Raw genomic sequence first — 12,102 nt, forward strand, 5'->3', positions numbered from 1 at the left:
ATTATTTGCTGCAAATATCTAGCATGTAACAAGGAATATGGATCTGAAACAGGGGTGGGTTTTGGTTTTCTTTGCTGCTGGTTTGCTCTTCTCCATGAGCTTCTCCATGTGCACAGAAGCAAAAATTCAATTCAATTTCAATTCAATTTATTAGATTTGTATGCCGCCCCTCTCCGAAGACTTGGGGCGGCTCACAACAATGATAGAAACAATATTATAGTGAAACAAATCTAATATTTAAAAAAAGCATATAAAACCCAATCATATTAAAAACCAGACAACACATACATACCAAACATAAAATATAAAGAGCCTGGGGGAAAGATGTCTCAAGTCCCCCATGCCTGGCGGTAAAGGTGGGTCTTGAGTAGTTTATGAAAGACAAGGAGGGAGGCAGCAGTTCTAATCTCTGGGGAAAGTTGATTCCAGAGGGCCGGGCCCGCCACAGAGAAGGCTCTTCCCCTTCCCTCTTCTATCAAGATGGCAGTGTCTGTGGTGCTACCAAGTGAGCCAATTCGGGGGCCTGATAGTCCTGGGTCACTGCTGGTTCCTGTGTTTCCCCGAAAATAAGACCCTGTCTTATATTTTTTTGAACCCTAAAATAAGAGCTTGGCCTTATTGCCATGCACTCAAAAGCCCGATCGGGCTTATTATCATGGGGGGGTCTTATTTTGGGGAAAATAGAGTATTGACAAGAGCCTTGGTGGCGCAGTGGTTAGAGTGCAGTACTGTAGCTGATTCTGTTGACTGTAGTTCACCAGTTCAAATATCAAGGTTAACTCAGCCTTCCTTCCTTTCAGGGTGGGTAAAACGAGGACCCAGATTGTTGGGGGCAATATACTGACTCTGTAAACAGCTTAGAGGGGGCTGTAAAACACTGTGAAGCAGTATACAGTGGTACCTCGAGATACGAGTTTAATTCGTTCCGGACCTGGGCTCTTAAGTCGAGCAGCTCTTATCTCGAACGACTTTTCCCCATAGGAATTAATGTAAATAATTTTAATTGGTTCCAGCCCTCAAAAAACTCACAAAGTTAGTCTAAATTATGCAGAAAGACATGTTTTTAATGAAGAAATGTACATGTACATATAAATGAATAATGAAGTTTCTTTCACTTAACTTGTAAACTTTCTTAAACTTTTAAATTTACATATGTTCAACTTCTCTGCCACCCAATCCTGTAGGACAGAGGTCCCCAACCCTTTTTGCACCAGGGACCGGCTTTAAGCGATCAAGAGAGGAATGGGTGAATGAATGGACGGAGGGTGGGAAGGAAGGAAGGAAAGAGGGAAGGGACAGGAACAGAGGAAGGAAGCAAGGAAACTTATGAAAGGGGAGAGTAAGAGAGGAATGAGTGAAGGGAGGGAGGGAGGGAAGAAGGTGGGAAGGAGAAAGAAAAGAAGAAATAGAGGAAGGGAAGGTAAAAGAGAGAAAGAAAAAGAGCAAGAAAGAAAGAAAGAAAGAAAGAAAGAAAGAAAGAAAGAAAGGGGGAAGGGACAGGAACAGAGGAAGGAAGCAAGGAAACTTATGAAAGGGGAGAGTAAGAGAGGAATGAGTGAAGGGAGGGAGGGAGGGAAGAAGGTGGGAAGGAGAAAGAAAAGAAGAAATAGAGGAAGGGAAGGTAAAAGAGAGAAAGAAAAAGAGCAAGAAAGAAAGCTGCAAGCACCCCCCCGAGCCCCCCAGGCCGGCTGCAACCTTTTAAAACACGCGCGCCGCTTCGCAGCTGTCTCCTGAAGCCGAACGCGGAAGTTAGCGTTTGGCTTCAGGAGACAGCTCCTTGGCGCTTGTATCTCGAATTTGGGCTTGTAAGTAGAACAAAAATATCTCTCCCCTCCCAGCTCTTATCTCGAGTTGCTCTTAAGTAGAGCAGCTCTTATGTCGGGGTTCCACTGTATATGTCTAAGTGCTATTGCTATTACCGGTTCCATAGAATTTGTCCGAACCAGGAGGAACCCATCTCTGATCTGAAAGTTAATGCATCAAAGACCAGGGTTGACTTGGGGGGAAAAAAATAGATGGAGAAATATTATGCCAGCAGAACCATAATGGGTATTGAGTAGCCCATGACAAAGAATGCATTAGGGAGCTGTGCATATTATTCCTTTGTCATAAGGAAGTGAAAGTTAGACATGTCAAAAGAAACATAACAGTCCCTTGAATAAATACTCAAAAAATATATGTGATAAAGCAAGAGGAGGTAGGTCCCATCAACTAGACAATGTCGCTTGACATTGGGGGAGAGCCTTCTCTGTGGGGGCCCCAGACCTCTGGAACCAGCTCCCCCCAAAGATTTGCATTGCCTCCTCGCCTTCTGCAAGAGTCTGAAGACTCATTTGTGCTCTCTCCCATAGATTCTCTCTCTCCCATAGTGTTGTGGTTAGCTCTGGCCCAGCTCCTGCCCCAAGGACTGTGGATGTGGGGGAGACATCCACATGCTGCAGGCCTGTTTTGCCCCCAGTGGAATCTGCTGATGAAGGCTCCTCTGACCAAGAAGACATGAGTGACAGGGAGGAGGAGAGTATGGCAGACAGCTCAGAAGGAGATCAATTATCTAGCTCCTCCTTGGATTCAGAACAAGAGTTAATGATACAGCCATCCATGCGGAGAGTGATGCAACAACTGAGAGATTATTATCAAAGAAAATGAGGCCACCTGTGGTTGGGTGGGGCTGTGGTAATTAGTGAGGCTGCTATAAAGAGCAGCCTGTGGGTTTGGCCATTGTGGAGGATTATCTGATCGTTGTGTTTCGTGACTGCTTTACTGACTTTGACTTTTTGTGTGCTGATTTTTCCCCGCTTTGAAACTAAACCAGAGCAAAGTGTGTTTCACTTTGTGAAAGAAGAAGGACTGTGAATTGCCTCACAGCTGCAAGCTAAGTATCACAGAACTGATAAGGGACTTGTACAAATTACCGGTTTGTTTGGAGACAAAGTGCTCTTTGCTATACCAAAAGAGGGCTTAGGTTAAGTGAATTTTCATTATAAAGAACATTATTTTGAATTTTCAAACATGTGTGTGTCTGAAATTTGTACCTGTGAATTTTTGGCAGGAGTCTACCAGAGAGCCTGACAGAACACATAGATTCTCTCTCTCTCATAGATTCTCAAACAGAATCTTGCAGCTCTTAAAGACAAAGTATATTGATTTAAATGGAGTTGTTGCTCTGTTCCCCGAAAGCCTACCAGATAACTTCCAGAAGCATTTGGATTGCAGCACATCAAAAACATGCCAGGCTAGGGAAAAGTAAGACACCAAATTTTTGCAAAATTTGCTTGCAAAATTCTGGACCACCGTAATAGCAAAAAGGCAGAGATAGAGAAGTTTATTTCTTCTACTAGTCCTCTGGACTTTTGTAGACAAACTTTAAGAAAACTGTTGTGGGGCTCTTCTACATTTTCAGAGCATTATCAGTAGGATGTGTCTTAAAAAGGAGGGAAAAAGAAATGGGGTGTGACTTCTCTTCTGTAAATGGTTCCTCCCATCTTCCAAAAAGTAGTTGGTTTCCAGGCATCTAAGGTCAGAACTGGAGAAGATGGCAAGTAAGTGATTTTTAAAATGCTTCTTAAAATTAATTATCTTAGTGCATTGCTCAGAAACTACCTTATGGACTTGAAGGTTCTACATTCCTTCCATTTTATATTAGGTCTTCTTAACTAGTAAAATTCCCTATTTCAGCCTTTCTCAACTGGAGGGCCATCAGTTAGATTGTATCTCCTATTCCGATAGGTGAGAAATCGTGCATATTGTAATTCAATGTATCATTGAATGAAGTCATTCTGTTTTGACTAGGAGAACTGCAGTGGAAAGGAGTGACAGTATAAAAAGAAGTATTTTTCTCTTTACATCAGCTTTACTCAATCAGGGCCTCAATCAGGGCTGATTGCAGACTTTTGAGCTTTACCTAAATTTGACAAATAGGCTAGAAGCAATATGCCAATAAGGCTAAACTATCCTGTATTTCAAACTTTTGTGAATATTTATGGGATGATCGTAGCAGGTACAAAGTGTTAACAGTTTGAATATGTGAGATATCTAGTATATAACAAAAAACTTTCTACAGTATATTTAACTTTTCCTTTGGCACGATTAGCAAAGAAAATTATTTATTATAAAGTTATGGGTTTGGGAAGTTTGCATTCTGTTCTTGAAGAACTAGTAGATCCTTGGAACAAACTTCCAGCAGATGTGGTTGGTAAATCCACAGTAACTGAATTTAAACATGCCTGGGATAAATATATATCCATTGTAAGATAAAATACAGGAAATAGTATAAGGGCAGACTAGATGGACCATGAGGTCTTTTTCTGCCATCAGTCTTCTATGTTTCTAACAATGTAGCATTGATATTTTTATGGCTAAATAATATCACTCTGTCTTTTGCCTAATAGCAATTTATAGTGCCAGCTGCAGTCTTTTGTTCTATTTATTAATTTTTTTAGCTGTCCATTTCCTCCTACAATGTGATTCCAGGCGGCTCCTCATCATTGGTAATCATCCTTTCATAATTGGTTCACAATAATTGTAACTGTGGACGGAGCTTTACTTGACTTCAACCATGGTTGGGTGAGGCTATGTAGATGTTCTACACCAGGGGTGTAAAACTCGCTGACAGGCCTGGAAACCAGTCCCATCGGGATTGAGTGGCATAGAAGTCAAATTAATAAATCTTGGGTACAGGATCTTCAGTCCTGCCACATTTAGTGTTGTGGGAAACTGAGAGGGCGGATAGAGTGAGTGATGAAATATAGTGAAATATCTCCAAGAGTCAAGGTCACTCTGCCCTGCATTTGGGGGGATGATCCTGGGATGCTGCATTGATTGGATAATATGATGGACATGTGCAGGGGTGGGCTACTGCCCGGACGAGGGGGTGAATACAGTGGAGTAGCGAAAATGGAGCTCCACCCCAGAGCACTCAATTTGCACTGAAAGATGTTGAAAGAAAATGCAGGGCGTCCTGTATAAGCCACACTCACAGTGTGATAGTAAAAATTTTGGTAGCCCTTCACTGGACATGTGGGTGCTGGAGCAGAGATTTGAACTTTCTTTTGGCTGTGGGAAATAGGAAGCTTTCAGATTTAGGTTTTCCCAGATGTGCCAATATGATATCTCTAGTAACTTTGGAGCTTTGAGGAAACTCAAGCCTCGGAGTTTTCTTTTGTTGGGGGTGTTACTTGGAACCCTGACACTTGCAGCCTTTAGCCTGTATGTGTCACATGTTTACCATGCCCACCCCCATTTTAGCAACGGGGGGGGGGGGAGTCATGATGCATCATGTGATCAGAACTCGATGCCGTGAGTTTGACACCCCTGTTCTACACCATTAATGCAGAAATCAAAACTTTGCATTTAAATTAAAACTTTTAAACCCCAAAACTTTGCCCTTAGACTATCCACTGTTGACCTCTCCCGATTCCTAAGAGGTCAGTAAGGGGCGTGCAAAAGTGCACCAGCGTGCCTTCCGTCCCCTGTCCTAATGTTTCTCTCTTACTAGTATCATGTATATAAATATTATTATATCTTTGTAGACCACCAATACGTACTTGACAAAACAAAACAAAACAAATAAATAAATGATCTAGATTCTAGAATGAAGAAATTGCATATACAGCATGCTCTTCTGGATGTGACTGTGATTGTGATTGACAGCTGCTGTCCCCAAAATGATTCTGTCACAGAGGCTCTCCTCTATTTTGCTGAATGCATTTACTCTGAATCCTTTAGGGCCCTAAACATCCACCAGCCCTAGAGTTTCCCTCTTCTTTTTGAGTTGCTGTAATCTGTGTCACGATCACTAAGGTTTGGTTCCCGTGGCAGTGATTTCAACAACGCTGGGTGTTTTCTCTGTCATGTATCTGGGGGCAAAGAGGAAGGAGAAATAGAGTCAATCAAGTATGCACATAAGTTGTTTTTTCCCCTTGCTATTGAATGCAGAAACAATGGAGAGAGATTGAAAAAAAAGACAGAAGGGAGGGAAACAAGCAAAACATATATAACACAATTGTGGCATTTGAGTGTTTATAGAGGGAGATGGGCCATTAGTATTTCAATTTATTTCATGATTCTTGACAAATGTATCTTTTCTTTTGTGTACACTGAGAGCATATGCACCAAAGACAGATTCCTTGTGTGTCCAATCACACTTGGCCAATAAAGAATTCCATTCCATTCCTTTCCATTCCATTCCATTTCTACATGTTTTTATTCTCCTTAACTTTCAATTTGTATTGGACAAAATAAGTAAATAAGTAAATAAGTAAATAAGTAAATAAGTAAATAAGTAAATAAGTAAATAAGTAAATAAGTAAATAAGTAAATAAGTAAATAAGTAAATAAGTAAATAAGTAAATAAGTAAATAAGTAAATAAGTAAATAAGTAAATAAGCAAATAAGCAAATAAGTAAATAAGTAAATAAGTAAATAAGTAAATAAGTAAATAAGTAAATAAGTAAATAAGTAAATAAATAAGTAAATAAATAATTCCATCCCATCCCATCCCATCCCATTCTATTCTATTTGTTTTCTTCAAGAGAGATACAATTATACTATCTGGGCTGGAGAAAATAGGGAGACCGCCCCATTCGCTATCACCTATGGATGATCCAGATTTTATTCTTTCCAATTGTGGTAGCCCTAAAATGGCAGAAGGAAAGAAAATTCCAGATCTAGGACAAGTATTTTTATACCTAGACACTGTCCTGCTCATGTTTGTGAATCTAGAGCAGGGGTGTCAAACTCAGAGCCTGGGGACTGAATCCAGCCCATGAGGTACTTAGATCTGGTCCACAGGGTTGCCATGGAAACAGTGAAGGATGGGCCTGTAGTGTTTCTGCCAGTGAAAACAGGCCCCCAAGCTCCATTTCCCACTGTCACAGTTCCATTTCCAGCTGCAACTCTCTGTCAGTGAAAACGGAGCTCAGGAATCCTTTGACACTGGCAGATCATTCACGCAATCACAGGCGCCCCTGACAGGAGTGACATTGAGCTGGCCACAACCCCCCTTGCCCCCCTGTTCTGCCTGGCTCTATGGTAAGAGTCTCTCAAAAATTCAAGGGTACAAATTTCAGACACACACGCTTGAAAGTTCAAAAACAATGTTCTTTATCACAAAAGTTCAAAAGAAACAAAGCACCCTTTTTGTATTGCAAAGAGCACTCTTCCCAAAACAACCTGGTAGTCTGCACAATCCCCTTAATCAGTCTTTAAGTACTTAGCTAGCAGCTGTGAAGAAACGTCACAGCCCTCCTTATTACACGAAGTGAAACACACAGTTTGCTCTGCTTTGGTTTCAAAGTCGTGAAAAATCAACCAAAAAAATCCGGAAACAGCAAAGCACTGTCCTGAAGAACAACGATCAGATAATCTTCCACGATGGCCAAGCCAGCACCCTGCTATTTATATCAGCAGCTCTAATTGCTGGAGCCCCACCCAAACACAGGTGGCCTCTCTTATCTCCTGTAATATTTCTTCAATTGGTCTCTTCTATGCATAATTCTGCGCATGCGTGGGTCTAATACTTCCTCATCCGAATCGACCAAAGATAATGGAGATTGGCTTCCTGGGCTGTGTGCCAAGCCCCCCTCTTCCAAGTCACCCCCACCTTCTTCTTCATCCAAGGAAACTGCACTACCTAATGCTGTCAGCAATAAAACAGGTCTATGACATGTTGATGTTTCCCCAGCATCCACCTCCACATTCCTTGGGGCAGGAGCTGGGCCAGAGCCAACCACAACACCCCCCGAGGTCAAACCAGTATTGGGCTGCCCCCTGGTATGCCTGGGGTCGACAATCCGGTAGCAGAAACGGTGTTGCATAAGCATCTGTGCATCCCTGCCACAGGCATGTGCGTCCCCGCGCACCTCTGTGAAAGATTTTGCTTCCGCGCATGCGGGGAAGCAAAGGAATTGCCAAAATCTCGCATGACGACGCTCACACATGTGAGATTTCAGCGATTTTTCTTTGCTTCTGCGCATGCGTGGAAGCAAAGAAATTGGAGATAATTGCTGAAATCTCGTCCATGCGTCCTCAAGATTTTGGCGATTCCCCCCCCATTTCTTTGCTTCTGCACATGCGCGGAAGCAAAATCTCATGCAGGGGTGCATGCGCCTGCTGCCAACCACCTGCGTGCCCGCGCCGGCCTCCAGGACCAATCTGGTAGCGAAAGGTAAGTGTGACCTTTCACTGGATCAAACACAACCCAGATGTGGCCCTCAATGAAATTGAGTTTGACCTCACTGATCTAGAGTAACAGGTTTCTGACATTCTAAATTCGAATTAAAATTCAGTTTGACACAGGGGTGGGCTAATGCCCGGACGGGGGAGAACGCAGTGGGTTAGCGAAAATGGAGCCCCACCCCAGAGCACCCAATTTGCACTGAAAGATGTTGAAAGAAAATGCAGGGCGTCCTGCATAAGCCACGCCCACAGTGTGGTAGTAAAAAAACTGGTAGCCCTTCACTGGTTTGACAATTAAATATTACTTTCTCAAATGAGTTGCGAGTAATTCGTATCAAACCTCTGTTTTCTTCAAGGCCTGAGGCTGGTCTTTGTTCTTCTGGGCATTCTAATTGCAGTAAAGACTCGCGATGCAGACAATCTTTCTCTACAAGGTAAGGTCTTTCACTTTAGAACAGGGGTTCTCAATCTGGGGATCGGGACCCCTTTGGGGGTCGAAAGACCGTTTCACAGGGGTCGCCTAAGACCATGGGAAAAAGACAAATCTCCATGGTGTTAGGAACTAAAGCTTCTATTCTGGCACTCTGGAAAATATGTTTACAATCTGACCAATCAGTCGCTTACAGTGGGGGTGTCCCTCTGACTTCCCTGCTAATCAGCTTGAAGCTCTGTTGGGAGAATTAGTGCTAGACTTATGACTGGGGGTCACCACAACATGAGGGACTGTATTAAGGGGTCGTGGTATTAGAAAGGTTGAGAACCACTGCTTTAGAACAACCTGTTAAAATTGAGTTGAAGAGGCCTCCAGGTGATCCCACTTCTTATAAAAATGCAACCTAAATATTTCACCATTTAAGAACAGGAACAAATGCAGTTTCCCAAGGGTTTTAGATTGTCTCAGTGTAAAAAAGTCATGTAAGGATAATTTGCTAATATTTGAACCGATGCAGAAATTTCCTTTCTTGGTGGAAGCTCAAAGTCTTCCAAATGTCCCTAAGGCACTATTTCTGAATCTTGGTGGCTGAAGACCTATAGGGTTCAACTCCCAATTGTGTGGCTGCTGTCTTGATTATTTTGATCTCCCTTACAGACAACTCTCATTGGAAGCAGACATTGCTAATAGTTGCCAAGATTATGTCTGGCATAAGAGCATTTCTGTGAAAATGATGGAATTGATACATGCCATATGTTTTACATATAGTTCGATGGCCAATAAGAACACACAGATGTGGCCGCATGTCATGGACTACATTACCCAGAGTGCAATCTCCAACTACATTCCCCATAATGCAATCTCTTAAAGAAACAGCTCTTAATCTGAGCTAAATGTCCCTCTAGTCCAGTGATGACGAACCTATGGCACGGGTGCCACAGGTAGCACACGGAGCCATATCTGGTGGCACGCGAGCTGTTGGCCTAGCTCAGCTCCAATGTGCATGTGTGTGCTGGCCAGCTGATCGTTGGCTCACACAGAGGCTCTGAGAAGGCATTTTTGGCTTCCAGAGAGCCTCCAGAGGGATGGGGGAGGGCATTTTTACCTTCCTCTGGCTTCAGGGGAGGGCAAAACACGAGCCTCCTGGGCCCACCAGACGTTGGGAAACAGGCCATTTCCAGCCTCCAGAGGGCCTCTGGGAGGGCGTGAGAAGCTGTTTTCGCCTTCCCCAAGCATTGAATTATGGGTGTAGGCATTTGCTCATGTGCAATAACATGTGCGCACGCTTTTTCGGCACCCAAGGAAAAAAGGTTTGCCATCATTGCTCTGGTCTATCAGCACACCAAAATCATATGAATGCTGTATATAATTTGCATCATTGGCATGAAAGCATATGACACACAGGCCATCACACATTCCCTCCATCGCCCCTCATGCTTAGATGATACCACAGTATAGAGAAGGGCCAGTAAGAGATGTGCACCCTAAACCAGGGGTCTGAAACCTTGGCAACTTTAAGTTTGACCGACTTCAACTCTCAGCTAGGAAAACAAAGCTGGCTGGGGAATTCTGGGTATTGAAGTCCTCCAGGCTTCCTCAGAGAAGGGCGGCATATAATCCAATAAACTTAAACTTAACTTAAACTTTAAGTTGCCAAGGATGGAGACCCCTTACATAGGAATAACCTGTGTAAGTGTTTCCTGGTGGATCTCAGATACCCATCTATAACATTAGCAGCTGAGAAGGTTTTAAGAACTATGTGAGCACAGAGTCAATTTTAGAGCTGATTACTTAATGAAATATACTACTGGTATTACAACAGGTTTCTCCTAGAATATAATTGTTGGAATTCAGGTTAGGGACCAGGTTAGGAAAGTTATATTCTCATTAATTTGTTTTTGTGGGATTTGATTGATGTGTCTCCTTCAACAAAATCCAAACCAAGTGTCTCTTTTAGACACTGCAAAGAATCTGGAACCTCAATTCCTTCTGCAGAATGTGGAAGAAGCCAAGAAATTAGTTGATGCTGCCTATCAATACACCCGGGACAGGTAAGGTTGGACACAAAGGTTCCAGAAGCCAGGTTTATTTTTCCCTTTTTCCCTCTGCTCTATTTGATGAAGATTTGCTGTGTTGTTTGCTAGATGACTTCTATGTTCAGACAAAAATTCAAGAAATGTGTCATCTTTTTTCATTTGGAAAACATGGATATTTCTGCCAGTTGCAAACTGATTCAGAAGTTTATCTATTCCTGTTTTCCTCCTGTGTCATCACGGTGCATGTTTCGCTGAAGCTTTTGAATTGTGTATGGTTTTATTTTTGGTTGTGATTGAAAATCTCACGATATGGAATTGATTTGGCAATATACAATTGGAATAAAAATATCATGGGCATACCATTTGCCTGCCTGTGCATCACTAACAGCACAGAAACCTTAACAGGGGTCCCCAAACTTTTTACACAGGGGGCCAGTTCACTGTCCTTCAGACTGTTGGAGGGCCGGACTATAAAAAAAAACCTGAGGTTTTCTTAATGCCGCTGCCTTGAGGGAGGAGGAGGAGGTGAAGTGGAGCAAGTTCCCAACTCCTTGCTGAGTTTTCTCTTTCTTTCTTTCTCTCTCTCTTCCTTCCTCTCCTTTTTTCCCCTCTCTTTCTCTCTCTCTCACTCTCTCTCTTTCTCTCTCTCTCTCTCACTCAATTTCTTTGTATCTCTCCCTCTTCCTCTCTCCCTCTATTCCTTTCTTTCTCTCTCTCTCTGTCCCTCTTTCTCTCTCTTTCTTTCTTTCTCTCACTCATTCCCTTTCTATATCTCCCTCTTCCTTTCTCTCTCTCTCTCTCTCTCTTTCTCTCTCTCTCTCTCTCGCTTTCTTTCTCTGTCCCTCTTTCTCTCTCTTGCTTTCTCTCTATCTCTATTGATTTCTTACTCTCTCTCACTCACTTTATCTCTCCCTCTTCCTGTCTCCCTCTCTATCTCTCCCTTTCTTTCTTTCTTTCTTTCTCTCTCTCTGTCGCTCTCTCTCTTGCTTTCTCTCTCTCTCACTCTTTCTCTTGTTTTCTTTCTCTCTCTCTCTCTCACTATCTCTTTCTCTCTCTTTCTTTCTCTCTGTCCCTCTCACTTGATTTTTTCTCTCTCTCATTCACTATCTCTCCTTCCTCTCTCTCTTGCTTTCTTTCTCTCTCTCTTTCTTTCTTTCTCTCTGTCCCTCTCACTTGATTTCTCTCTCACACACACTCTTTCTCTCTTGCTTTCCTTCTCTCTCTTGTTCTCTCTTGCTATCTCTATTTCTCTCCCCCCTCTCTTGCTCTCTCTTTTTCTCACTTTCTCTCTCCTTTCTTTCTATCTCGCTTTCTGTCTGTTGATCTCTCTCTCACACACTCTCTTTCTCTCTCTCTCTCTTGTTCTCTCTTTCTCTCTTCCTTACCTCTCTGCGGAGGCCGGAGGGGCGGGGAGGCATGGCATCGGCATATCCGCAACGGGCAGGGGCAGCCACGTCT

General features: G+C 42.8%; 1 protein-coding gene across 2 annotated transcripts in view; it reads left to right on the forward strand.

The window, feature by feature from the left end:
• Positions 1 to 3,456: 3,456 nt before the first annotated feature.
• LOC139157881 (myeloperoxidase-like) overlaps positions 3,457 to 12,102 on the forward strand; it is a 40,426-nt gene continuing 31,780 nt past the window's right edge. For both annotated transcript variants that reach the window (XM_070735104.1, XM_070735105.1), the window contains exons 1-3: positions 3,457 to 3,539; positions 8,532 to 8,609; positions 10,566 to 10,659. In XM_070735104.1, the coding sequence (XP_070591205.1) occupies positions 3,533 to 3,539; positions 8,532 to 8,609; positions 10,566 to 10,659 (179 nt within the window). In that variant the 5' untranslated portion in view covers positions 3,457 to 3,532. The remainder of the gene's footprint in view (positions 3,540 to 8,531; positions 8,610 to 10,565; positions 10,660 to 12,102) is intronic.

The sequence above is a fragment of the Erythrolamprus reginae genome, chromosome 1 (genome assembly GCF_031021105.1).
Source record: "Erythrolamprus reginae isolate rEryReg1 chromosome 1, rEryReg1.hap1, whole genome shotgun sequence".
NCBI lineage: Eukaryota > Metazoa > Chordata > Lepidosauria > Squamata > Dipsadidae > Erythrolamprus > Erythrolamprus reginae.